The sequence below is a fragment of the Athene noctua genome, chromosome 1 (genome assembly GCF_965140245.1).
Source record: "Athene noctua chromosome 1, bAthNoc1.hap1.1, whole genome shotgun sequence".
NCBI classification, from domain to species: domain Eukaryota; kingdom Metazoa; phylum Chordata; class Aves; order Strigiformes; family Strigidae; genus Athene; species Athene noctua.
This window is the reverse complement of record NC_134037.1, coordinates 85460790-85487626: the sequence shown is the minus strand read 5'-3', so window position 1 is coordinate 85487626 and position 26837 is coordinate 85460790. Positions and strand designations below refer to the sequence as shown.

Genomic DNA, 26837 nt, shown 5'->3' with positions numbered 1-26837 from the left:
CTTTCTACAATTTTTTTTTTTTCCTCCCTGTTAATTTTAGTGAGCTTTTATTGTTGTTGCATCCTTCTTGGTCACTCTACCCAACTGTCCATGATGTTGTAGCATGTTGTTGCTATCGCTAATCTTAAACATTGAGGAGGCATGGACTCCTCGATTTTAAAGTGTAATTGATTATTCACACCTGTTCGTCTTCAGTTCATGCAGACATTTTCCTGACTTCATTTTAGTTGCCTTTGCTACTGAATTGATCTGGCCTGTGATGTCAGAAGTCACTGGTCTACAGTAGCTAAAAGCAAGCTTTGGACTGTACTGATTGTTTTTCAGCAGGGCCTATGAAAACCAGTCAGTGATCTTCCTTGTAAAGTCTCTGATGCAGTCTAATAGCCAATGTGTGAACTTTGCCTTATTGCATACTAAAGAGTTAACAGCTGCTTTTCTGTTTTTTAGGTGCAAAGATTGGACCAGAGGAAGCATTTTACTTATACACATGTGGGCCAGACTTCACGTCTGTAATGCCTTGTAAATATGGCAAGACATTGACTGATTGTTCTAAGTACATAAGTAAAGAGATTCTACAATGTGAACAAGTTAAAGAGCTCTTCATGGCAAAAAAGGAAGTGGATGTTAGGCCTTTAATTGTAAGTTGCTACTTAGAAATGGTTCTTAATCTCTTGTAATTTATTAAGAAACACACTTCCTGCTGTCTCCCAAGTACTTCACTTTCTCAAAGCAGGCAGGAGCAAATCCAGTTCTCATTAAAATCACTGCAGGGTTCTTCCCACTTATTTCAGTGCGAGTTGAACCTCACAGAGGGTGACTATTTCATCTTGCTTTAGGTTGGATTCTGACAACTTCTTGATGTTCCAGCATCTATATTGCATATTTATCACATAAACAGGCACCTCTAAATGCCCTGGGATGGTTATGTAGCTTTTCTCTCCATTAGTGTAAAGGTAGCCAAGGCTTAGTTAATCTTTTAACATTAAAAGTGAGAGGAGAAAGGAGTAATTATCTGTCTTTAACAGCAAGCAAAAGACTTCATCCCAATTCTTTGAGGTTTTGAGTAAGTTTGCATCAAGTTTGACTGAAAAGTCATTTTCCAGCTGGCAGATCTTACCTTTTTTTGTCTTTCATGACTGGAACAGCTATGCCTGATGCAGATGTAAATACAGTTACACTAGAAAAAGAAAAAACCAAAACTTTCTTGTCAGTGGAGCCTGCTCTATCTGGGAAATTGTCTTCATGCATTGTTAATTCTGCTGTATGAATTGTTTCCACTAGAGGGATTTGCCTGATCTTGTTCTACAGCAGCTCTGTAGCTATAGGCAAAGGATCATTTTGTCTGGACATGGTCCTTGTAAACACCAGTACTAAATTTTGAGTAGGTTAAGAAGGAATGAATGGAATAAATAAAAAGCCTAACAAATCAGTCATGCGACTTTTAAGCTTATTTTGCCTCACAAAACACCAAGTAACCAGAGAGAAGAACTATGTACACAAGTGATGAATTAATCTGTGCTTTTGCATAGAATGCAAGTGCCTTAAATGTAATTATTTTATCTATTTTAAATAACCTCACAAATATGATCACTTTACATTTTCTGTGAAAATGAGTCAGTTGCTTTCCGCAGGAGCTCTGGTTTTGATCTAAGTCTCTACATCAGTAATGAAACTTCCATTGAGATCCTCTTATGGCAAAGCTGATTAAAGGATAGACTTAAAATTGGAGAAATTTTGAAAAAAATAGCAGATAACTTTCGATTTTGGACTTGCCACTTCAGAAAGAGAAACAATTTGCCCAATACCACTGTATGTTCATTTTCTTTTAAATTTATCAGTAGCTTTTTATGCAAAATAGTTGTAGTTCTTCAGGAGGTAAGAGGGGGGGATCCTTGGTGGATTTTTTTAGTGCTTTCTTAACTTTGTGTTGTAGGTATTGCATACATTTGCTAAATTTAGGAATGCTATTGCATTTTTAGTGCATGTGCATCCACATGAAACTTAAGACCATGCTAATGGTAAAGTAGAAATGAACTGCCAAAGTTGCTGCTACTTACTGTTAGGTGGCTTTTGTGTGTGGTGCTTTGTGGTTTGGGGGGGGGGGTGTGGGGTGTGTTTTGTTATTTTGTATTAAACTTTTTTTAAAAAAAACCACCTATAAATTTCTGTTGTTTCAGGAGAGTCTTGCTGTTGTTTATACCACATGCTGTCCTGGTCAGTACACCATATATGAACCCGTTATTAGACTGAAAGGTCAAGTGAAAACTGTGTCTTCTCAGAGACCTTTCAGTTTAAAAGAAGTTCAGAGCAATGTATTGGATGCTCATCAGCTGAAAACACTTCAGCCTGTTGAATATAAAACTCTTCAGGGTATACTACATGAAATTGGAGGAACTGGTGCATTTGTTTTCCTCTTTGCTAGGGTAAGGGGGCTGGAAGAGGGGGGTGCATGTATGTGTTCTTCCATATAAAATTTTCCTTGGATCTTGGGTAGTAAGTCACATATTCTAGCTGCCTTTCTCTAGTCTGCATGTGATTTCTTTTAAAGAAAATTTGTGGAAAATACTTGTGGCATAACACAAACTGTATCAAGCTGGTTGTCTTAAATTGGAAACTTAGTTATGTTATGTAGTGTTTTCTCTAACATTGCTGGTATGCAAGATGTGGCGTTACATTCTGGTTTAGCGATGGGACTTCTAGATGTCAAAAAATACTGGTTTTAGGAGTGTTGTAGAACTGGTCATATTTTTGGTCTCTAATTTTCAAAGGCACTTAAATTCATTGCATATCTTTAACACTCTAAACACAGGATATTCACAATACAATTATGAATGAACGTAAAACTAGTGTGCAGAGCTTTGGTTTTTTTTATCAAATAAATAGTGAGAGCTTTTTTGAGAACTGTTCAGCCATGTTCAAAGGCTTATTCTGTCTAAAAATTGTAATTTCAAAATTAAGGGTATGAGCCTTAACTTAATTACTGCTTAGCCTCTTAATGTAAAGGTCACAGTCAATATTTGTGCTAGGAGTCTCTGAAGTACTACAGTTAATTCAAAATACTAAAGTAGGCCTAGAACATGTTTGGTTTTGTGTACCTCTGGCAATGGTAGTGTTCTGAAAGGTGTGTGGAGAGTAACCAATGCAAATTAGGCTAGAGACAGTCCGGTGTTTGGACTTCTGGTTTTGAAGACACTGTTGTAATTCTAACATTGTTAGTAAAATGAGGAGAAAATCCTTATTCATGTTACTGTATTACATAAATTTATGCTAAGAATGTGCTACAGATCCTGCTGTAGACTCTATTTGCATCAGTTAAGCAAGCAAACAATAGATCACCTGTCAGAGAGTAGAGGTATACATGTGTATAACTAAGTGCAGCAGAGTTAACAGGTACACAGCAAGAGAACCTATAGAAACTGAAATTCCATTCATGTGATATTTCCTTTTTGTATGTTTTTTTGCTAAAAATACTGTATGCTCTTTCTTGGGATTCAAGAATTGTAGGAAGCAAAGAGTGAAGAATGGTCCATGGTCTTCATTTATCAAATAGCTTGTCTCTTTATGGAAAAAAACCCCCAACCTTTAATATTGGATACTTCCAGGTAGAGATAGTGTAGACCTTCAGGAACCTTAATTTAAAGCTTCCCTTAAACATTTGGGAAACATACTTTTCCAGAGCAAATAGGGTCTGTTGTTAGTGGCTTATGTATTTCATGACCATGTGACTTTGTAGTATACCAAGAATAAATTGGTGCCTTGTACTTAAATTTTACTTTGAACAGATTTTTTTATCTTAAAAGGGGATTCTTGCAATGGGATTTTTATTTTCTTAGCAGGTCATCATTTACCACAGTAAGGATTTCCACTTCAGGTATAATATCTGAATATAAGCTCATAGGCAAAAATGAAGGTTATGTCCATAACCTCAATCTTTAAAACAGATTTAATACAGAAGTTATAACTTTAGGTCTGCAACAAAGCATTTTTAATGCTTTTTTCTAAATATTTCTCATTTAAATTGTTTTAAATTTGCCTTTTCAGGTTGTAGAGATTAGCAGCTGTGAAGACACTCAAGCTTTAGCATTACAACTTATACTATCTTTAACAAAATACAGTCAACAGAGAATACAGGAGATGGACAATTGTAATGGTTATTCTATGATTCATCGAGTGTTGATCAAACCAAAATGCATTGTTGGATTTTGCATGCTGAAGGTAGAGTGCTCTTTAAACCTGGTATGTTGTTCAGTGTTAGTGAAATTTAGAAACTTCTCTGAATTTAATTCTACATTTGAAGCTGTCTTCACAAAGATAGAACAGTGATTCAGAGCAAGTTTAGTCTAGGAGTGTTTTGTCTTAAACTAGAAACTCCTGATAAGTAAGGGGAGAAAAAGGAAATGTTGAAAGACCCTGATTTCAGAGGAGATGAGGAGTGGGAGGAAAGCAACTTTCTTTCTCTGACAGTGAAGATCTTCAAGTTAGCTTAAACTTGTAAACAATTAAAGTTGCTTGCACACACTTCAATATTAAAAAAAAATAAAATTGTACTGGTGTTATAAGAATGAAGCCTCTTAAATGTCCCCAGTGGGGTTAAACTCAGTAACTATTTTCAAAGTTGACCAGGTAGATATATGCCTTCCCTATCAAGTTTGATGTCTCTTTAAAGAATTTTTTAGTAAATTGGATAGAACTGTACTGCTTTGTGCTTATGACATAAAAAAAAGAATTTTTCCCTCTTGAAGACTCTGCTTGAAGGATGTTGCAGTGATGAGATTCTCTATATAAACGAAAATGGGCAATTCATGCTTGACACAGATTCTACAGCAGTTATCCAAGATGTTCAATTGCTAGAGAAGCTGCTGCTTGACTGGAAGATATGGTCTAAAGCAAAGGTAATTACTTTCATTTTGGAAAGATTTTAAGTCTAAAAGTCAATATTTAAAAAAAAAATCAAGTATTATGAGATCTGAAATTAATTTCTCCAGCTAGATGTCAGTAATTACTAAAATTTTCTAAAATTAATGGTCCTTATTATTCTTTGAATAGCTGGTAGTAGTATCAAGCTCCCGTTATCAATGATGCAGGTGGCCTTAGTATATTCTGTTCTGTAAATGTAATTTATGGCAATGACTTGTTAGTTGAATCAATTAATTTTTTAGGGGAACGTGTTAAGACTGAGGAAGACCTGCTGTTAAGCTGTTGAAAATAACCATCCAGTGTTAATATAGAAAAAAGTATACAAAACTAGTTTTAGACAAGAAGTACTTTCTTTGTAGATTAATCACTAAAATATGCTTAATTTTGTATGAGCATAATTTTTCTGATAGCTTGTAATTTTGATCTGACGATTTGCAATCATTTAGTCTTTCTGAGGGGCAAAACTAACTTGACTTGATTACATTCCTAAATGGTTTGAGTTTTTTTATTCTCAGTGTGTAGACTCAGAAATATATTTTTGAAGCCATGTTCCTGTTTTGTTTTTCAGCAAGGTGTTTGGGAAACTCTGTTAGCAGCTCTAGAAATCCTTATCAGAGCTAACCATCACCAACAGATGTTTAACATTAAACAGCTATTGAAAGCTCAAGTGGTACATCACTTCCTGTTAACTTGTCAGGTTCTGCAGGTATTTTCACTCTAAAATCCTACTTTGGGCTTGGCAAATACTGTTTTACTTGGTGTGTGGGAGACTAAATGTTGTAGGAAAAACTACTTCAGTAGAGACTATGCTTCCAGACCCCTTTTGCCTTCCTCAACTGGCTTTGTTGCTGTGAACTGATACAGTTCCCTATTGGGTGCTCTATTTACTGCTGGACAGAAGGGGCAAGAGATTTTAACCATTTGGTACTATTTGAAATCCTGGGTGCTAGGTTACTTGCACAATCCATACATGAGTAGGAGCTGAAATTACCTGAGATGTCTCTTACTAGTTCAAGTCTTCATGACTGAAAAATACAGATATTGTGTAAGCAGCAGAAACTGTCCTGTATCTCACCAAAGCTAATGGGGCACCTAGCCTGTAGTGCTCAATATGAGCACTCCTCTCAAAATTATTGATCCAGTAGTAGCTTCCTCCGTGGCATGGAGATAGCTGTTTTAAAAAGGACTTTAAGGAATTTCTTCAGCCCTTTCATAGACATTTCTTAGGAACATGTTTTTGAAATGGTTTCCAGCTTATAGTACATACCTGTCTGAAAACATAGATTGTAATCCCTTTTTTCCTACACTGCATTTTTTATCTTGCATTCCTTTTTGAGTTTTTTACTGTAATACATGAAATGCATTCATTGTTTTTCCTTCTAATGATTTTTTTCAAATGTGTCTTAATCATTTTCACTGCTGTAAATTTTTAGTTTCTTCATTTTTGTGGTCTTCCCTACCTTTGGAACTCGTTAGTGGTACAGTGAACTTTTAAAATTGTATATTAATGCAAATGCCTAGATACAGAATGTTACGAAGTATTTTCCCTGTTAAGGGAATTCAATACATGCCTATTGGGAAAAAATTAATTTCATAGTTTAAAAAAACTACTCAAATTGACCAACAGTGATTGGGCAATTTTGGGGGAATGATGGAATGAAAGATTAAGATTATATAAATTATTTGCTTTGAAAACCTCACTTAATTTAACTTCATTTAGCCTTCTCATACAGCAGTCTCAGTTAAGGTGTTGGGTACCAAAAGAGGCAGAATTTAGAGAAGTTACAAACAAGTTAATCACTGTGCTCACATTACAATGAGATTTCCCACAAGTTTATTGAAGTATTCTTCTAAAATCATTGTTCAGTTAATAGATTTTTTTCAAAGAGCTATTGACAAACTATCAAATATTTGATAGATCAGAAGTTATAATTGTGAATGAAATCTCAAATGTGTCTGTTTATAAAAATGGTTGTTGAAGTGGAAATCCCAGTGTGGCACTGTTCAGAAATATCTTGTTTGAAATGTTAGTATCAGCAACTATTTTAATTTCTCTACAAATATATAATATGACAGTAAACTATACTTTCAATGGTGATTTATGCCCTAAGGCTCCAGCATTTCTGATCAGGGTAGTATAGTATGTGGAATAATTTAATTTTCTAAAAATAAACTTGCATAACATCTGCAATATTTTGTTTGTGCCTGAATTTTGAGTGTGCTCAACCTACGTTGAGTTAGGTACAGTAGCTCCTCTGAAGTTAAAGAATACAGGCTTTATTATTTAAGCTTTTTTCTTGTCTGTTCTATGACAGCATGAAAATTTTTTAAAAAGACATTTTTTGTCAGTTTAAAAATACAAATAACTTACAGTTGTACTACTCTTCATTTCTAGGAGCATAAAGAAGGGCATCTTGCATCCCTGCCTCAGGAGGTTTGCAGGTCATTTGTGAAAATAATTGAAGAAGTACTTGGATCTCCACCAGACCTGGAATTGCTGACACTGGTCTCCAATTTCCTCTTAGCAGTTCACCCTCCCACTAATACATATGTTTGTCACAATCCTACCAACTTCTACTTTTCCCTGCACATAGGTAGATATGTCACATTTAACTAGAACTAAAGAGGAAAATAAAAATCTAGTCAGAAATTGATAACTAAAAAAACTTTTCACTCATAAAATACTATTCTATTAATATAATTTTTGATTGTTATACTGTAATAACTATATGTAAAAATTATTGAACTACCGGGACTTAGTGATGTAGTTTACTGAGAGACTTTATAATGCCACTTTGTTGCCTGGCTCGCTTGGAAATCTTTTTTTCTGTTTACAGCCATAAATAATCTTGTTGGTGGTTGTGACTTTAAAGTTTGCTGCTAAATGGAATGCTTAACATTGGCTGCCTGTATGGACACATTTGCCTATGAGCAAATCTTAGAGAAAAACGTCTAACTTACCTGTAAATGAAGCTTATTCAGAAATATGTGTATATGGTCCTGTCTCCAACTCTACTTTCTTGTTTCCTGCTACTGAATTCTTAGAAAAATAAAAGGCCTGAGGAGCACTTGAGCAAGCTCTCCGTTGCACTGTAAGACAACATTGGCAGACACCATCAGTGCATTGCATACATGTTATGGAAATTACCTGTGTGCTTTCAGGCATGCAGCTCTAGGGCAACAGCTGTCTTTAATATATCTGTACTGGATGATCACTTTGGCAAAAAGAATGATAGGAGCTTTAAAATTTCTTCCTTGTTCTTTTAGAAACTGAGAAACTGATAGACGTGTAGTTCATGTTTTAATATTAGCATTGTACAACCTTAGCCATAACTTATGTAAACATGGAAAGCATCATCCAAGTTTGAAATTTTTTCTCCTTTTGCAGATGCCTGTGTGCCTCCAGTTTTAGTAACTGGTTTCTAAGGCAGTACAGTTCTATCTGTATTTGTCCTCTAATACTAACAGGTGTAAAATTCTGAGTAAGAGTAGAATGCATTTCTTGATACTTCAGGCCCTATTAGATGAATCTGTTTGAGAGCAGTCATCTGTTTTTGACATGGCAAAAAGTAAAATTTATTACTGCTTGTATGCCTGCAAGGACCATCTTTAAATATAATTACTTGAGAACATCATACTACTTTCAGTGTTCTGAAGTAAATTTTAAAGGTATATCACTAAAACAAAGTAGTTCTCAAGTGCTTTTTCTCAGACGTTTGTGAGTTTAGGACTTTTCATTAGCCTCCAGTGATCAGCTTGCAATGTAACCTGGCTACTATGAGTCTAAATATATCAAGAATGCAAACTTAAAAAGCTTGTATGTAACTTTTCCCATTATCTTGTCTTTCTAGATGGCAAAATTTTTCAGGAGAAAGTTGAATCGCTTAGATACCTGAGAAATTCCAGCAGTGGTGGGAAGTCAATAGACACTTCTGCATTTGTGATGACAACTCCAACTGGATTTACAGCTTTACCACTGGAAGGTAAAACAATGCTGGAAAAACAAGGACATTAAGACACAGTCCTTTGGCAGATGACTAGAATGCCTTAAAGTGTTAGTTTCCCACAGATATTTCTTACAAAGCTCCCCTGTCCCTTGGAGCTTGATGCCTGAATGACAGAGTAAGAGGGATGGAATTAAACATGTTACGTAAACTGTTCCTCATTCTCAAAATGAGACATGTTGCTGCATTGATGGCTCAGGCAGTGAAGTGGACCAGATAGCTGAACAACTTCCTTTGTTAAATAGACCTGCTAGAGATGCGTGAGAATGCCTTAACAAGGCAATAGTTGAAATGGTGAGCCATAAGCAGCTATACCACCTGTGCAAAAAGCACCAAGCTCATACTTTTATGAGTTGCATAATTGTTATCATCCATCTAAATATAGTATTAAAGTATTGGCATTTAGTTATGATGCAGGTATATACACTGTTCCTACATGATAGAGGATGGGAAGATGTTTCTAATAAAGAACAACATAGATACCTTGGTTATATAAATTAACATTTAACAGTTTTCTAAAAACATTCTTATTCTATAGCATGCCAAACAAGTTGAGATCTATAAAGATAACTGCTTAAATCAGTTCTGAATTACTCTGCTATAGATGCTGAAATAGTGTGAAGTTACTAGTTCAAGCTGGTAACTTTTTTCAGTTGGCGTTCTGTCAGTCTGGTGTTTTCTACATCATTATTGCAGTAGATTTTTAATCATACTTTTTAGAGATTTGCATAGTCAATCAACAAATATCACTAGTAAAACAGAAGCTAAAATGTATAACTTAAGCCTTTATTTAAGCTCATTGACAATGAGAAATCAAGTCTAATTAAATACGCATAATCTAAGCGAGTTTACAAATATATACAAAATAGGAATGAAAACTAACTTAGCTGCTAACTTTTTCAGATGATGTTTGACTTAGCTGTATTCTGTGTATCACCAATGTAATACCTTTTACAATTGATGTTGCTACTTTGCCTGGGAAAAGCAAATTGAGTCTTCATTTGAAACAGTGTTAGTTCAAGTGTCTTTTACTAAAAGCAGTGATATGAAGAGCAGACCACAGTAGAAATTTTACATGGAATTAATCATTCTGCCTTATAGCATACTCTTCTTAAACTGAGTACTTATTAATAACAATAATACCAAACTGTTGTTCTTGAATAAAGATTATTCATGTGTGCCAGAGAAATACTCAACATAAATTTTTGTGAAAAATTAGGTGTTTGCGTGTTGTGGTTCTGAATTTGAATTTCTAAATTTAGGAAATATATTTGAAATGGTATGTTCAGTAGATAACTTGCTACCTGCATGTGGGTTTGCAGTTTGTTGCACTACCTGCTAATGCGTGTGCAAGCTTGACTGTTAAGACTGTTGCAGCTATGTAGATTCCTTCTGTTGTCTGAAGACCAGCTTGGTCTGGCTATATTTATGTACATATGTGTGTATATATATAAATTTATATATCTTATATAAATCTTATTAATGGAAAAAAGTCCTGATGCATCATCATTGCATTAGTACTAACTGGTGCATAGTTTTTAAAATACTTCTGAATGAACAAAGTCTCCTTTTCCCACATGAACAGAAAGCTGCTTCTACCAGTCTGGTATAGAGACTGCTTTCCCTCTTTACAAATGTCTTCCATAAAAATACATTTTTATGTGCTCTGAAAGTTTGACTGTTTTGGGTCAAAATATTACCTAAAAGGAAGCCCTATTAAATAAAATATGCAGTTATAAAGTTATAAACCTGAAGTACATGTAAATCCTTCATGCAAAAGGGTTGGAGAATAGTATTTCAGCATCTGCTAAAACATGGTAGATTGGTCCTCTTACACGAGAGCTCCAAATAAAACAACCTGCTCTGTTTGACCCTGCTTTGAACAAGGAGTTTGGGCTAGACAATCTCTAGAGGTGTCTTCCACCCTCAGTGATTCTATGATTATGTACAAATTCCTGCTGAGGGTTAGCTGAAAGGATCATGACGTAAATCCAGAAACTCCAGTATACATGCAAAAAATATTTTGTATTTTACATATCTTTCCAATTTGTGACTTGTTAAATATATGGCTGCATAACAGTTTACTATCTCTACTTGATCAGCCAAATCTGAGCTATGCCAGGTGTTGAATCAGTTTTGCTATATAGAATTAGCTTGGGCCATCACTGTGTTAAATCTATGTGGAGTGTAGTATTGAGGGGAAAAGCTTATTTCTAGCATAAAAAGAATGCTAAAGATATCCTTATTTCCCTAGAGAACACTTCCAGTTCTGGCGTACAGCAGCTGATGAGCTCTCAGGCACCTAAAAGGCTTTGCAAAAGCCTACCAGTGTCTCCTGCTTCTTCACCTCAAGTTCATCAAAAAAGGCTAACTGAAAGGATGGGAAGGAGTGTTGATGACCTGCAGATTATTGGAAAGCATGACTACATTAATCTCCAGGGTAGAACTAGTTTTGTAGGCAGTTCTGAAACTGTGAAGAAAGTACAAGAAGAACTCTTTCTTAGTAGTTGTGAGTCTGCAAAAACAGTTTGTGACTCGGAGTTAACATCTGCTGAAACGTTTGAAGATATTGCCAAAGAAGAGTTATCTGAAAACACATTTGAGAGTAAAGAAGCAGATGCAGACCTGAAATGTAACGAAGGTGGTGGTACTGCCGCTGAGACATCCCTACGTCGTCCAGACAATCTGAAGGGTCTGCCTTCATTTCAGAAGAGTCAGAGTAATTTTGCAGGATTGGGTTTAGCATTTTCCGTTCATGGAGGAGGATCATCAGCCATTGCTCGCTGGCCAAGCTTTGCTGACAAGAGTATACTTCCTGAAGACTGGGAGAGTCTTGCTTTTTCTTCAGCTAATGAGAATACTCAAAAACCATCTGAAAGCCCTGATGACCAGTAAGCAGATAAACAAAATAATAAATTACCAGTAGCACAGGATGAGCTTTGATTTCACAGTTCTCGATCTTGATTACTACTCTACAAAAACTGGAAGCCTGAAAATTAATGTTTTCAATGGCTGTCATAAACCAATTCATTATTTTTTAGTCTATAGAACTGCATTTTCTAATTTTTGCATTATTTACATAGCAAACTTTAAATTTTGATATCTTCAGTAAGAGTGGGAATTTGTTATGCTAGCTCAAAAAAGTCTCAAGCAACTAGTTCTGGTCAGATTATCCTTTTTTGCCATTTGCTATCCAAAAATAAGTGTTAATGAAGAGTGGCAATAGGAGTACTGGAAAACTGTTTGACAGATTTCCTGTTCTTCCTGCCCCCCGAGAGTAGCTGACAATTCTGCATTTTTTTAATGTTTCCTGTTGTAGACAAACTGGTAAAATATATTCTTCTGTTTTCAGATGTACAGAAGACTGTCTTGTGCTTATCTGTTGTGGATTGTATGACCTTTTGCGTGGAGTTCTCCTAATCCTACCAGATATCATGCTAGAAGATGTGATGGACAAACTTATCCAACCTGATTATCTTATAGTTCTTGTGAACCACCCATCTCCTCTCATACAACAAGGAGTCATTAAAGTAGGCCTATATGAAAAGCTGTGCCTAAAGAGTTGTGGACTAGCATAGTTGTTGGAAACATGAAGTTTTGTTAGTATTTTTCTGTTTTGCTTTTTTCTAGGTTTACTTTTAAGGTATGTTTCCACCCCCTCAGATTAAAAACAAACCAAAACCAAACCACAACACAAACACAGAATCTTTTAACAGATATAGTCAATGATCTAAGCCAGAGAGGCCTTAAGAGCATATGACAGCATTACTGTTGTAAATGGAAGTGACAGTGCAGAAAGTTGGTGACCATCTCTTCAGCATTAAACACATGATGTACCATGTTAAGTTCAGGTGCAAGAAAAGTTTTGATGTCTAACACAGTTGACTTTCAGTTATTCTGGGGAGTTACCCACATATTTTTGGCCTGAACATAGACTTGAGGCTTTGAAATGTTTTCAGAGATTTTTGTAGTATTGACAAGGACAGTGCTTCTGGATGATAAGATCATGTAGATGAAAAACTTTGCATAGATTTGTATTTTAATTTGAAGATTCTACGGCTTTATTAACAAAGTGATCTAAAACATTGTGCATGCACTTGCATACATACCAAAGTTCAGGATTTAACAAGTGTAAAAAGTCTGAATGTATTTATGTATGCATTATGTAGCTGTTATGTGTGTGATTTCATCTCCTTCAAACTTGACTAAATACCTTAGAGTTGTCAGGTTAAAACGATAGTCAGCTGTCAGTTGTAAGAGGTGCAGTGTAGATTGCAGTTGCAAGTGCAGTTGATTAATCTGGAATGCTAAAAATTTGGGTTTCAAACTTTAAATTGCACACAAGAACTTTAACTTGCAAGGGAGTTATATTAAATATATAAATCTTACATCATAATTATGCATTTATTTTTAGTTGTTGGATGCATATTTCAACAGAGCAAGGAGGGAGCAAAAGGAGAAGTTCTTAAAGAATCGTGGCTTCTCCTTGCTAGCCAACCAGCTGTACCTTCACCAGGGCACTCAGGAAGTTGTAGAGTGCTTTTTGGAAATGCTCTTTGGCCGCTCTGTTGGCTTGGATGAAGAGTAAGTGATGCTTTGCTTTTGTGTCCTGTAACTTAATATTTGAACTACAAGTGTTGTACAGTGCTGGAGGCAAGGATGTGATAGCTTTCTAATTCCTGTTCTCTTCCTAGTAGTCAACAACCATAAAAAATTTCTTCAAAACTGTTTTGAAGTGTTTTGCTTGTAGCTTTAACATTGAAATGTATTGAACTTCTTATGACTATTTTATGGCCCTTAAGCTGTTTGTAAGCAACTTCATCTGATAGGTGCTGTCAGCTGGGATCTTCTAAACCCTCAGCCCTTCTGAGGGCTTCAGAGGCATTTTCACTTCAAATGTCTTTGTAATGAGTTTAATTTTTCCCTATTCTTTCTGATCCTATGTGAAACTGATTTGTATCCTTAGAAGTTTTAAGTAGTAGTCACTAGACTTCTACTGGATTTTGGTAGGTGATTAAGGACAAAGCTTGATGTAACAGCTGCTTCCTTGGCTTGGCCCTGAGTTTAGATCCCTATTTCCCTTAGGGAAAACCCTACAGATACACCATTTCCTTGAACCAAAGAGCCACCTCATGTTGACAAAGAAAGGAGATTACCTTTTAAGCAGACAATTATTTAAGTAAATGATTATTTTTTTTAGAACTAGTCTGACTACTTAATGACCATACAAGAAGAGCATATATGTAAGTATAGTCAGTAGTGCAAAAATCTGCAGAGGCAGTAACTGAAGTTTTTTTGGAAGGATTTGTTGCCATATTACTTCTGGCAGTTGGCCTGATCTTCACCCCCCAAGAAAATACTTCTGTTTAATTGCCAGGATTTAAACCTGGCTGCTTAACTAACCCCGAAGCAGAGAACTGTTGTTTCCTCAAGACTGATTATGGCTCTGGAAAAATAATTTAACTGTCTTAAGTTTAGGGTTGTGTATAATAGTCATGTGATGGGCTGATAACCTTAGAAGAATAATCCCATTTCTTAATGCACAAGTAATACAAGATCTGAATCACTGTTTTGAATTCAACAATCGTAGTAAGTCAGAAGTTGCCAAACTTAATTACACTTCAGCAGTAATGGATATAGGATATCAAACCTACTGGTAGTCAGTATATCATTATATTGAAGTCAAGCTGTATCTGGTTTCTTGATAGTGTCTGTGCCAGTTGTAATACTTATTACTGGAAAGATGTGTCAAATTTTTTCTACACTGATTAAAAAACCCTCTCTGTTTTCATGAAATCTATATTGTAGAGAGTTCATAGTTAGCTGAAGCTTCAGATATACTTTTTAGGCACTTCATTTCCTTGTGGTTCTTTGAAGTGTTTATTTTACTATTACTTCCCTTAGTAGACAGGCATTTTTACTGCAGTGAAATATAGGAAACTGCCATCTACATCTCTGCCAAAATACTGGCATAGACTGGTATTCAAGTTGAATATACTAGGTTGCTATTTTAAGGATGTCACTCACTTATATTTATGTTAATAGATTTGATCTGGAAGATGTCAAGAATGTTGGACTCTTTCAAAAATGGTGTGTCATTCCTGTTCTGGGTCTTATAGAGAACTCTCTGTATGATAATGTTCTGCTGCATAACTGCTTCTGTCTCCTGCTACAAATCATAAATTCCTGCTCAAAAGTTGCAGACCTACTGCTTGATAATGGTTTGCTCTACGTGCTCTGTAATACGCTGGCTGCTCTCAATGGACTAGAAACAAAGTGAGTATTGTATGGGTTGCTATAAAATAGTCCAGGCACAGCCTTAAGTCTAGCAAAAATTAGTGTTGTATTTGTTCTGCTTGCTAAAATGATCAGAGAGCATGTACAAAATAACACTGGTTTTGAGGTTTTCAGCTTTAATTATACTTGTAAGTGAAAGTTAATATATTAACTATAACTTTAAAGTTAGATATTCAGTTCAAACAATGGAATATAAAATACTTTTCCCATACCTTAAACTTTCAAGTGAAATGACATTTTAAAATGCAAGTTTGTCACACTGCGTCACTTTGGATGCTTTTCCTAGTAAAACTCACCTGAACAATAAGATAAAGCCCCAGGAGATGGTAGCATTCTACTGTATCTGTAGCCAACGTTAAAACTGGAGGAGAAGTCTTTCCTGTGCTGCCTGTGATTTAATATTTGAGATTGAGTAACTTAAATGACTTCATTAATTGCAAACATGCTGTACAGTAAAGGAAGGGAAATATGGGGTTTTGTTAATTTATTTTATTAGTTGGTATTCTGAAGAAATTTCCTTTTTACCACAGTATAGTTCTAGTTCAACGTAGTTACAAAATGAGGTATTATCCTGATCTTTTTTTGAGAAATACAGGATTTCAGACTTGTTCCTTTAACTTAGAAATCTGATAATAATATATCATTGCTTTTCCAATAAAACTTTGTTACAATCTTAATGTTAGAATGTCTCAAAGATTTGCAGGCATCAAATCTGCCACAGTTAACACTGAAGAGGTGTCTTTGATTACAATTTTCTGGCCTTCAACAGTAACGTTCTTGTGTGAAGTACAATATAATATTAGGCGCAGTTGGCAGAAGTAGCAAGGGGCATAGTAATGGGTCTTGTTATGAGTTACAGTCTACTAGAATTGTCATGTTTCTGGTAACTACAACTTTGTTTGCAGCATTCCCTTGAATGACTACAAGTTACTTGCATGCGATATACAACAGCTGCTGGTAGCAGTTGCAATTCATGCCTGCAGCTCCTCAGGTTCTCAATATTTTCGTGTTATTGAAGACCTCATTGTGCTGCTGGGTCATCTTCAAAATAGTAAAAATGCAAGGATGCAAAGTAAGTTATCTGCTTATTTTTGGGGTCATGGGACTGGAGAAGTAAATCCCTTCCCCACTGCTTTTTGTTTAAATTAATATTCCTGACAAGGGAGAAGGGGGAGTTTTCTGGTGATGCATCTTCTTTCTCTTCTAAGTGGTTCTCAGAGTAGTAGTTTTCTGCAGGAGCCTGCTTGGTGGTAAAGAATTGTGTACTGCTAATCTGAACAAAGTGACTGTAAAAGTTCATTAAGTATATTTAAATGGAAATGTTTTATACAGTTTCATTTGTCTTATTTCAGAGTAATCAAACTCAATAGCTTTACCATGAGAACTCACTTGTGTACTGTCTATATCTATGGAATAGTGAGGTGACTTTCTGTGTGACTTCTATGGAACTGAGTTTTACAGCTCTTGACACATTTTGTGTCTAGTTCTTACAAACATCTGGTAAAAATTCTTGAAGACATGCGAAGAATGTCTTGTGTCCTCTGTATGTGTTTCCCTTTAGATATGGCAGTTGTTCTGCAGTTAAGAGTTCTTCAAGCAGCTATTGAATTAATAAAAACTACAGCAAACCAAGACGCTCAGGAGCAGGCTGGCTCAGTCCCATCACTATCTGCATCACATCGTGCAATGTTTCAAAAGCGTAAAGGCATTGCTGGTGAGTAGCAAGAGTGTAGTATTCTTGTACTTTCTCCTGTGTGTATTACTTTCAAGCTGTAACTTCAGTGATACAACAAACGAGTCCTATTGCTTTGCTTTTTCTGTGGATTTGCTTTATAAGTGTGTGTATATTTTTAAAATAGTGTAGCCTTGTACCCATTTTGAACTTGTGGGGTTTTTTTATCAGGAGGAGGGAGTAGGGTATGAAAATGAAACCTCAGTCACCTTATTCTCACTACAGTGTCTGAAGCCAGATAGTACCGTCTTTTGGAAATCTCTTCGATTCATGAGTTGCATAGTAAAGATGTTTAAGTAATTCATTAATGGTTTTAATAGCCAACTCCATAGTAAGGAAATATCAAAATAAAGTTAGTGCTTGTGACTTTTAACATAGCTGTGATGTGGGGATTGCATCCTGAAGAAAATACCTGGCACTCTAACTTTATAGTTGGGAATGCAAGATTCCTAGATTTCACTGTGGTTGTGCTTGTAAAACATTTGTGCAATTCTAGCTTTAGCAGTAATACTTTGACAGCTTGTGAACCATTCTGTAAAGATTTTTGGAGTCTTCTGGCTGGAAATTAATTTTGTATACCTCATAAATGAAGCTGCATTTAGGACTTTGTAGAGGATTGAATTTTAAAATCTGATACACATTTGAGTTTTCTTAAAAAAAACCCACTGTTATTCCCTGTTTACTGTGGGAATGTTTCTCTTGATATTATCAGTTTTTGAGGCCTATCTCTATCAGCCTAGTAAATATAGTGAAAATATTTTTATATTAGTGAATCTGGTAAGGCACTAAAGATAAAAAGAAATAGTTGTTTCCAAAAGAAGCAAGTACAGTCAAGGCCCACCAGTTCACTTCAAGAGAATATTAAGGAATATTCTTCTAAGTTAGAAATAGTACTTCTATCAAAATTAGTGACAACGGGTATGGTACAAAATGTGTTTGTTTAGAAGCTGTTAATATAACTGACATCATTTAGATGATAAAGCTACTTTCCAATATGCAATAATTTTTTGTTGTATCATAAACTTCTAATCCTTTATCCTAATTCTACAGTAAAAACAGGAATAAAAGTAACTTCTTTAGAATTTGCTTTACACAAAAATACATGTACAGTAAATTTGATCTTGAGACTAGCTCACTTCATGGTATCACTTCTTGAATTTTATATATTTATTTTCAAATAGAAAAGCTTTTAAGAGACAAACACCCAAATGACACTTATGTTTCCTTCAATATTAATGCAATTCAAATGTATTTTTTCCTTCAGTGATATGAACTCTGGATGAAAGCAATTGCTGAGTTGATTAATATTTTTGTGCATTTTAGTAGAATGCTATTAATGCTTCTCTACTTAAAGGTTCTAGAAAGTTTTCACTTGCTCAGTCTGATGCTCTGCTGATGAAAATGCGCTCACTAGCGAGTGAGGAATTCAACATGATGATGCAGCGGAGAATGAGCCAAGAAAATCCTATCCAAGCCACTGAGACTGAGTTTGCACAAAGGTTACAGAGGCTGACTGTTCTAGCTGTTAACAGGCTCATCTATTTAGGTAGGATTTTTGTTCCTTTTGGTTTTAACAGAGCCAATGTAGGGCTATATGAAAAATGGATTCTTGCTTTTGGAGTGTTGAAGTGTTTGAAAGAAAAGTAATACCTCTGACATTAGTTTAATGGATTTAACTATAAAACAACATGCTCTCAGTGATCTGTCTCTCAGTATTATGTAACTGACAATCTGGATACAGTTTGAATGAACTGAACAAGTTGTTTTAATTCTACATTAGTCCGTTCATGTGTTAACTGACTGAATTATTACCTAAAGATTTAACTCTGCCAAAGGGAGCATCTGCTCTCATAAAATGCATCAGTTGGCATGTTTCTATGAAGGGGGCACATTTGTTAGCTAGACTTGATGACTTTGGGGGCTAGTTCAAATTCCACAGAAGCAAGAGAGAGAGTAACTATGGTAAGTATAGTAGTAAAGGCAGTGTTTGATTTAATGCCAACTAAAGGTCTTGCTTGAGGTGGTACTGATAATATGTGCCTCTTTAAAATTTAAGCATCTACTGAAGAGTGCCTTGATGTACTGGGTATCACAGAAAACACAAGTCAAAGCAGACTCTCAGCATCCCAGCTGGAAGTTCCTGAAGAGGAAAGCCAGCAAGAACTGCCTAGCAGAACAAATCCTTTTCTTAAAGAAATGTTCAAAATGTTGGTGGAAGGAATCAAAGTATCCATTGTAAGTAATTAGATGTCCACATTAAAGGATATTTCATAAGGTTCCTTAATTTAGAACTTTTCATGCATATAGTCTTCTGTCCAGAAATACTTTCCTTACTGCCTCTCTCAATTCAACTGTGGTATTAAAAGCTTTGTTCAGCTTTCCAGTTATTTTGAAGTTGTAAAATAATAAATGCTTCTGTTCTGATTTTTACCTTAACATTTAGCAAAATTCTTCTTGAACAAGCACACAGAAGTTAAGTAGACAGAGTTCTGAGCAGTCCACAAATTTGCGTTGTCTCTTAAACCTCAAGGTTTGTTTGCTGGAGCCTATAAAATAGGATCTGCTGTGCATCCGTAGATGATGGAGAGTTTCTGAGCAATATGTGTCTATAATATATATATTTTAGAGTTGGGAAGGGGAACTTTCTCTTTGGTTGTTGCTAAAGGGCTGAGTTTTCTCTTCTGGCATACAGGTGTTAGCTTATCAACCTTTCCAAGGTGATCAGGTTTCGCTTGGGTAATTTGAAATGGTTTTATTGGAAAACTTTACTGCTTCTTGCCTCTTTATTTCTCTTAGGTCGTCTCTATAAAAAGTAGCTCAACCCAATTTTCTTTCTAGCTCTGGAAAATGAATTTGGTTAGGTCTGTTATCTTTCCATCATATCATGCTTTTACTAGTTTGCAAAGATGGCAGGTTTCTTTTTGTGTGCACAAGCACCTTAATCCAGTGGCTGGTTTCTGATCTTCTGAGGTAATCCATTCAGAAACTAGTTATTAATGTAGAAGGGCTATTCATTAAAATAAGCAAACAAAAATCCCCTTTGATTTTAAACCCTCTACATAACAAGTTTGGATTGTTGGAACTGAATATTCAGTCTAGCTAGGAGTTGCAATCCTAGTATTGGCAGATCTAGAAAAACGCTTATTTTACTGGAATGAACAAACCCTTCTTTCAATTTTAGTAGAATGTCTTTTAACCTGTAATAATAATCAGTAAACTAAAATGAATCACTTTATTTTGGTACAGTAGTCTTTATTGTCTTACATTTTGATATTAACTGTGTTTGTTTTGCAATGTGAAAACTTGGTGAAAGGAAGCCCTAACCCTGTAATACTAAAAAATTATCTCTCTTAGGGCACCAGCAGAATGAACACACCAAAGCAGCAGTGGAAGAGAATCCTCTTGTCATGTAAGGACACATTCCGTACACAACTTGGGAGGCTTCTTGTGCACAACTTGTCTCCGGCAAGGCCACTGCAAGAGAGAAAGCAGACTTTGGAGATGGTACCTGAAGTAAACCATCCAGAGATCATGCGTGACTGCCTTAGCCCAAATTTGCAAGTAAGCTTGGGAGTTTGAGAAGTTTGTAAAACCTGTATTCATTTTTTTGTTTAAATTTTACAGTTACTTAGAACTGTGTGTGGCTGAAGTTGTTCAAGGCTGTTGTAGCAATGTTTAGTGTAATGACAAAGTTATGTCATACAAAATGGCTGTGTGTACCTCTGCAATTGCTCTGTTATCCTGAGGGTGGATAGTTTTGTAAGAGGCAAGATAAGATTATGTCTGGGTATGTTGACTCTGTAGCATATCAAACATCACATCTCCTGTGTAGTGCAGAAACAAAAGGTGGTACTAATTTTAATATGAAGAATTTTACTGAGACTGCTAGAAGTTAAGGTACCCTGAAAAAGCAGATTAATGAAGGAATTAACCTTGCCTTGGTACTCTTAACTACACACTTCCTGAAACTTAAAACTGATTGCCACTAGATTTTAAGAGGCAGTCAGTCCTCAATCAAAACAGTACTCTATCTTTTCTTACTTAGCCTTTATTAATTCTTAAAGTAGAATGGTATATTCTATGTTCTTAACTCAAATAGCTGAACAGTTTCTCCCTGCTCTTCTTGGTTTGTCAGGAGAGAGCTTTTTTGATTGTACTCTGTTAGTGCAAGCTTGAGAGAAAGCATTTCTTAGAGCCATAATCAGGAAATGGGTAGGAATGTTGCTGTTTGAGATGAAGGAACTGCAAGAATGAACTAAATTATGGAAGACACCACAGTTTGAGTCACTGTGTACTGAGGAGAGAGTACTTATTGGATGAACCTGTGATGCTAATATGTTCCTGATCACATATACATTATCCAATTAAACTAACACTTTCACGGGTAAGAAAAGAGCTGATATACTAGCGATAGCTTCTCTGGGGAAATGTCATGTTGAGTGCATTTATGGCCTGTGTCTGCTTAATTTCATTGTCTGCCAGCTCTAATTTGATTAATCAAACAAGGCGTAGCATTCTGGGCAGGCGAAATTAAGAGTCTCTGGCACATATTTCCTGAAGTATAAACAAGGCTGCAGGAGCTGAGTACTTGGAGAAGCAGCTTAGGTTTCCTGTAAGCCATTGAAAAGTCACAAGATGCTGGGGCAAGTTTTATCATGTGGAGGATTAAATTCAGTGTGCTCCTTCTCACTTTATAAAAGTTCGAACACTAAAGCAGCCACTTTCTTTAAATCACACAAAAAAAAGTAGAAGAAATCTGTCCAGGCTGACTAGAAAATGGAATGAAGCTGGAGGAAAGAACTGCTCAGCATTGTATTGTGGAAATGACAATGACCATACATCTGATTTTCCCCTCTTCATCTTCTAGCATGGACCTAAATTAGTGCTCTATTTACATGAGTTAATGCACAATCACACTGATGAAATGACCAAAGAAGAACAAAGAGCAGCAGGAGACTTTGTGAATACGTTGAAGTGTTGTGGCTATAAATGCGTTCCCCTGAGCCCACGACCAAAACCAGATGTAATCAAAGCTCTGAAAGAGGTTTGTGAGTAAACTTCAAAAACTGGACATATTTGAGACAATTGTCTGTTATATGGGGTCATAATTTTAGTATAGACAGTGATCTTGCTTGGTGCATGGCTTATGCTTTTGAGGTTCTCTTGGGTTTTGAATATTTCTGTCACAGTCAACACTTCACAGCAAGCTCACGTATTAGTGCTTCTTGGTTAAGCATATTACTTAACCTAGACAGAAGTGGTAGTTTGTAATAAGCTACTAGTGTATCTCATTGTGAGGAAAAAATAATTTTTATAGTTCCTTGTGAAAAAATTGTATCTAAATATAATAAAACTCTAGTAACTGAAATGAAATCTTGATGGTTTTAAATGCTGTGAACATATCAGTTGAACAGTTTTGTCAGTCTTACTTTTTTAAATTGGCATATCCTTTAATGTCTGCTTCCTTTTGTCCATCTGGAAAAAAAGTAACGTATAAAACTTCCATTCAGGATCAGAAGAAATATGAGATGGAAGAAGGTGTAAACAAAGCTGCCTGGGAGAAGACAATGGCTAATAATAGGCAAAAGTAAGTGCCTTCTAAAATTGGCTGCAAGAACCCTGTAAGAACGTTCTCTGTTCAGCACACCCCATTGTGAAGTTGTCTATATGACTGTTACAGATATTTTTCAAATCAACAGCCTTCAGATGTTTTTTACCATTATAAAAAAGCTCGATTGTAGGTATATGCATTTTGATAGGTTGTATAATAGATGACATTGTGTGAACTTCAGAATAGTGAATTGTTTTTCGCATGTTTGACACTTCACCCTTAGTTTTACAGCTGTTGTATCTGTCCAATCACCTCTCCTGTTGCTGTGGTCTGTGCAATTAGAAGTAAGGCAAATGTCTCTACAACTAACTCTGATCTTCAATGAATAAAATATTGTTGTATTCAGCATAGGATTTGAACACTTCTATGAGCTATGTAGACTGCTGCTACTAGGCATAATGTAAATTTCAGTACCTTGTGGTAGATTAAGAGGTTTTTCCCATTAATTTACATTTCAGGCTTTGCTCTAAAGATTAGATCTGAGATGCACACACAACATGCTTCAATGTAGGCAACTGCAGTAGCTGTGAAGGTCGGCTTAGTCAAGTCTGACTAGATAAGTGATAAGACTTTATGTTGAAGAATTTGAGATTTGAGCAGTGGTAAACTGCTCAGACTGTTCTTACTTCCGATTTTTATTGTAATGAGTATAGATTAATTGGTAAAGCATGCTAATATATATCCATTGATCTTCTAATTGGCTTGTCTTTGGCCACAAGTGATATCTGCTTTGAAGGCTAAGCAGCAGAAGGTCTTCATAAGTCTCATGAAAAGTTGGTAGGCTAAGTTGCTCTGCATCTGCTGTAACAAGAATTATGGATATCTACAGCCAAAGTGATTGTATCTTAGAAGGGTTTTTGGTGTCTTGTCTTGCCTTTTTCAGTGTGTTTATCTGACACTTTAAAACACAACTCTCCTTTTCTTCAGTCTCTTTCAACGTCTGGATACAAAATCTAAAGACATTTCTAAAATAGCTGGAGACATCACACAAGCTGTGTCTCTGTCACAAGGAATGGAAAGGAAGAAAGTAATCCAGCACATCAGGGGGATGTACAAGGCAGAGCTAAGTGCCAGCAGACATTGGCAGGAACTTGTTCAGCAGCTTACCCATGATCGGTAAGTTGTTCTCTCAGTGAAGAAGCAGGAGAGGGACTTGATGCCTGACATGTGCTTCTCATTCTACTGAAAGGCACATGAAATGTAAATGGTATTAAAACTAGAATTACTTGCTTTTGCTGATCATCTGATGGTTAAAGACTTGTTAACATACTTGATTTATTCTATTATGTTTTTAGGATGAGTAACCAAGTAGTATTTCTATGCCATTGAGACAGGCTTTTTGTCAGGTACACTTTGCCTGTGCCTAACAGAATGAAGAATGTCATAAAGCTTTTGTATCTTGTGTTGCATTGATGGAGTAACAGCATTTCTTGGGTAATATTCTTCATATTAACATCCGATACTGTGTTCACTAGTCTGCATAGAAAAAAGATGTTAAGTCTTGACAAGAAACCAAATAGTGGTATTTTTACCACTGCAGAACTAATGTCATGTTTGCAACAGCTGAGTTTTCAAAATGAAATACTTGTTTTGTATTGTATTGCTGTTTTCATCAGAATTAGTAACTTCAAGAGCAGTCTTACAGTAGTAGCGCATAAATAGTCAGTGGGATAGCTCATGAAAATAAACGACAAAATTCAGTCTTTTAATACTTTTTCAGAAATAATTGCCCAGTGTCTACTACTGTGAAACTTCTGCCTTTCTACTACTGAAAGAAAAACAGAATTAATAAACTATGTATACTGTCTCTGCTACCAAACTCTAACATTTTTTGGGTTTTTTTTTCAGAGCACTCTGGTATGACCCAGTCTATTACCCAACTTCTTGGCAACTGGATCCAACTGAAGGCCCAAACAGAGAGAGGCGCCGCTTGCAGAGGTGCTACCTGACGATTCCGAACAAGTACCTTCTCCCAGACAGGCAGAAACAGGAAGGTAATTATAACATTTTCTAGTATATCTGAAGTGTAATGACTGCTAGTGCCTTATTTGTGGTTTTTTTTAATAGGTGTGATAAAAACTCCATTATCTTACCTATTTGAAGACAAAACACATTCGTCTCACTCTTCTACTGTAAAGGACAAAGCTGCAAGTGAACATATAAGGTAAGGCTTGGGTTAACACATACCTCCCTTTCCTAACTACTCCTATTCCAGTGTTCTCATTTTTTTTTTTTTGTCTAAACATTAAAAATACTCAAGTGAGAGGAGACAAATGTCAAAAATGGTAGGTTTTTTGCTATACTCTTAAGCAAAAGTTCAGAGCTACCAACATGTACATTTTCTGAGTCTTAAAACAGTCTATCTTCATGACTTCAAAAATCAGCAAAAGCAAATACCATCTGGTGTGATGTGGGGATGGAGCTTCTTTCCTCACTTGTCCCTTAGATAGCTAAGACAGGCAGTGCTACTAGATCTGGTAGGTCTTCCCATCAGTGTTCAAAAGCAAATTGTGTTTTCATCCTCTCTGCCTCTACTGTGTTGCTCAGCTCTGCAGTTGTGTCAATTTATCACCTATTACAGGCACTAATACTGCCTAAAATAACTACAGAGAACAACAAATAATTACAAAACCACTAATGTGCAAGTCTAGAAAGTTGAAGTTCTATTTTCTTCCCCCCTTGAGATCTGAACTATTAGTTGAAAAGTCTTTCTTCAACCATAGCCTACGAGGCTGCTAGTTTTAGGTATGTGCTGAAAGGTACATAAATCCATAAGTAATAATACACTTTGAAATATTTCAGAGTTAATCGAAGATGTATAAGTGTAGCACCTTCTAGAGAGACTGCTGGTGAACTGTTGCTAGGTAAGCAGAATTTTCAGTCTCCATAAATACCTTTTTTGTATAAGATTCTGCTGTATGTATTAACTTGAGTGATATTTTTTTTTAACAAGTAATTGAGCTGTTGCCTGACTGCTTATTGATGATATGCTTTGCAGATCAGTTTTGTCTATTTTCCCTACTGTTTGCATGAGTGCTATTTGGACTGTAGTTAAGTTTTAAAGTTGCAGTTGCTAAAAGATTTGGAATGATAAATTCTATTCCTGTCACATACTGTCTTGCCCAAGTACTACTATTAGTGTTCTTATCTCCTGGACACTGTTTATATCACACTAAGATGCATTACACAAATAGTAATATCATGCAACTTTTTGCAACTATTTTTCCCTGCAGGAAAGTGTGGCATGTATTTTGTTGAAGACAATGCTTCAGACACAATTGAAAACTCAGTGAGTATTAGAGCATATTGTCCAGCTTTACGTTTTCCAAAGTCTGACTATGACTATCTCGTCTGCTGCCACTGAGAGTTAGAGGTCTCAGGACAAGGCCAGCCAAACTGATTAGTTTGGGTTCAGTGTTGCTTCTGTTGCCCCTGGCTATGGAATCAGTGGTGATGGCAGAAAACAGAAAAGGTGTGGGCCTGAGGCTGGGAGGCAGTGAGGAGGGGGTGATGTGGAGAGGCTTCAGCACCTTGCTGTCCGTTGCTCTGAGTTCATCAGCATTAGTGCACAGAGCTTGCTTTGGTCTGCCCCTGAGAAAATGTGCCTTACTGGAAGCTGGAGCACTAGGAAGTACAGAAACTCGCAAGTGTATGAATTAGGCTTTACTTTACAATATCTGATTCTTGAATTTTCCATTATGTGGGATGTTCTAGCTCCCCCTTATCCTATACAAGAGAGACTATATCATGGAGGAAACTGGAACTGACCTAATTCTTGTGATATACAAAAGCTCTGATGTGTTATTTAAGTGTATATATCTAACACTTAAACAGACACTTAAAAAATCAAGATGCAGGTTATACTGCTGAAAGTTTTAAACTGTTTACAGGGAGGTTTGTCTTGCATTCACTAAGCACACAGCTCTTGGGGTTTAAGATGTTACCAGCTGTTTTGCTGCTTTGTCCTTCACAGAACTGTCAGAATTGGGATTCATGGCACAGCTTTGCTTGCTTTGGTTGACTGTCCAATGTTTTAGCTTAAGAGCCAGTGAAAATATGACACTGTGTGATAGTGCTGGAAAGGGAGCTGGAGCAGCTGGGAGGATGCGTGATGCTCTGCCCACTGCCTTGAGGAGAGTGAAGGATGAGAAACATATGAAAAAAATCTCAACAACGTCTTAAAGCAGCACAGCAAAATTAAAGTTTGCCTTATGCTATATGGTTATCAACTGACTGCATTGAAGAGTTTCTTGTTTGGGAAATCTACTTCAAATAA

The 26837-nt window shown here is 36.1% G+C and overlaps 1 protein-coding gene across 1 annotated transcript in view; it reads left to right on the top strand.

Annotated features, from left to right (window-relative positions):
- Positions 1-26837, top strand: part of LYST (lysosomal trafficking regulator) — an 86085-nt gene that overhangs the window by 40809 nt on the left and 18439 nt on the right. The window contains exons 16-38 of the mRNA XM_074896780.1: positions 448-638; positions 2178-2423; positions 4042-4215; positions 4743-4892; positions 5486-5623; positions 7313-7511; positions 8769-8900; positions 11176-11812; positions 12274-12451; positions 13336-13505; positions 14967-15197; positions 16124-16290; positions 16780-16932; positions 18305-18496; positions 19007-19185; positions 20305-20511; positions 21818-21994; positions 22461-22537; positions 23489-23677; positions 24410-24555; positions 24629-24725; positions 25364-25425; positions 25795-25850. Of these exons, the coding sequence (XP_074752881.1) occupies positions 448-638; positions 2178-2423; positions 4042-4215; positions 4743-4892; positions 5486-5623; positions 7313-7511; positions 8769-8900; positions 11176-11812; positions 12274-12451; positions 13336-13505; positions 14967-15197; positions 16124-16290; positions 16780-16932; positions 18305-18496; positions 19007-19185; positions 20305-20511; positions 21818-21994; positions 22461-22537; positions 23489-23677; positions 24410-24555; positions 24629-24725; positions 25364-25425; positions 25795-25850 (4148 nt within the window). The remainder of the gene's footprint in view (positions 1-447; positions 639-2177; positions 2424-4041; positions 4216-4742; positions 4893-5485; positions 5624-7312; positions 7512-8768; positions 8901-11175; positions 11813-12273; positions 12452-13335; positions 13506-14966; positions 15198-16123; positions 16291-16779; positions 16933-18304; positions 18497-19006; positions 19186-20304; positions 20512-21817; positions 21995-22460; positions 22538-23488; positions 23678-24409; positions 24556-24628; positions 24726-25363; positions 25426-25794; positions 25851-26837) is intronic.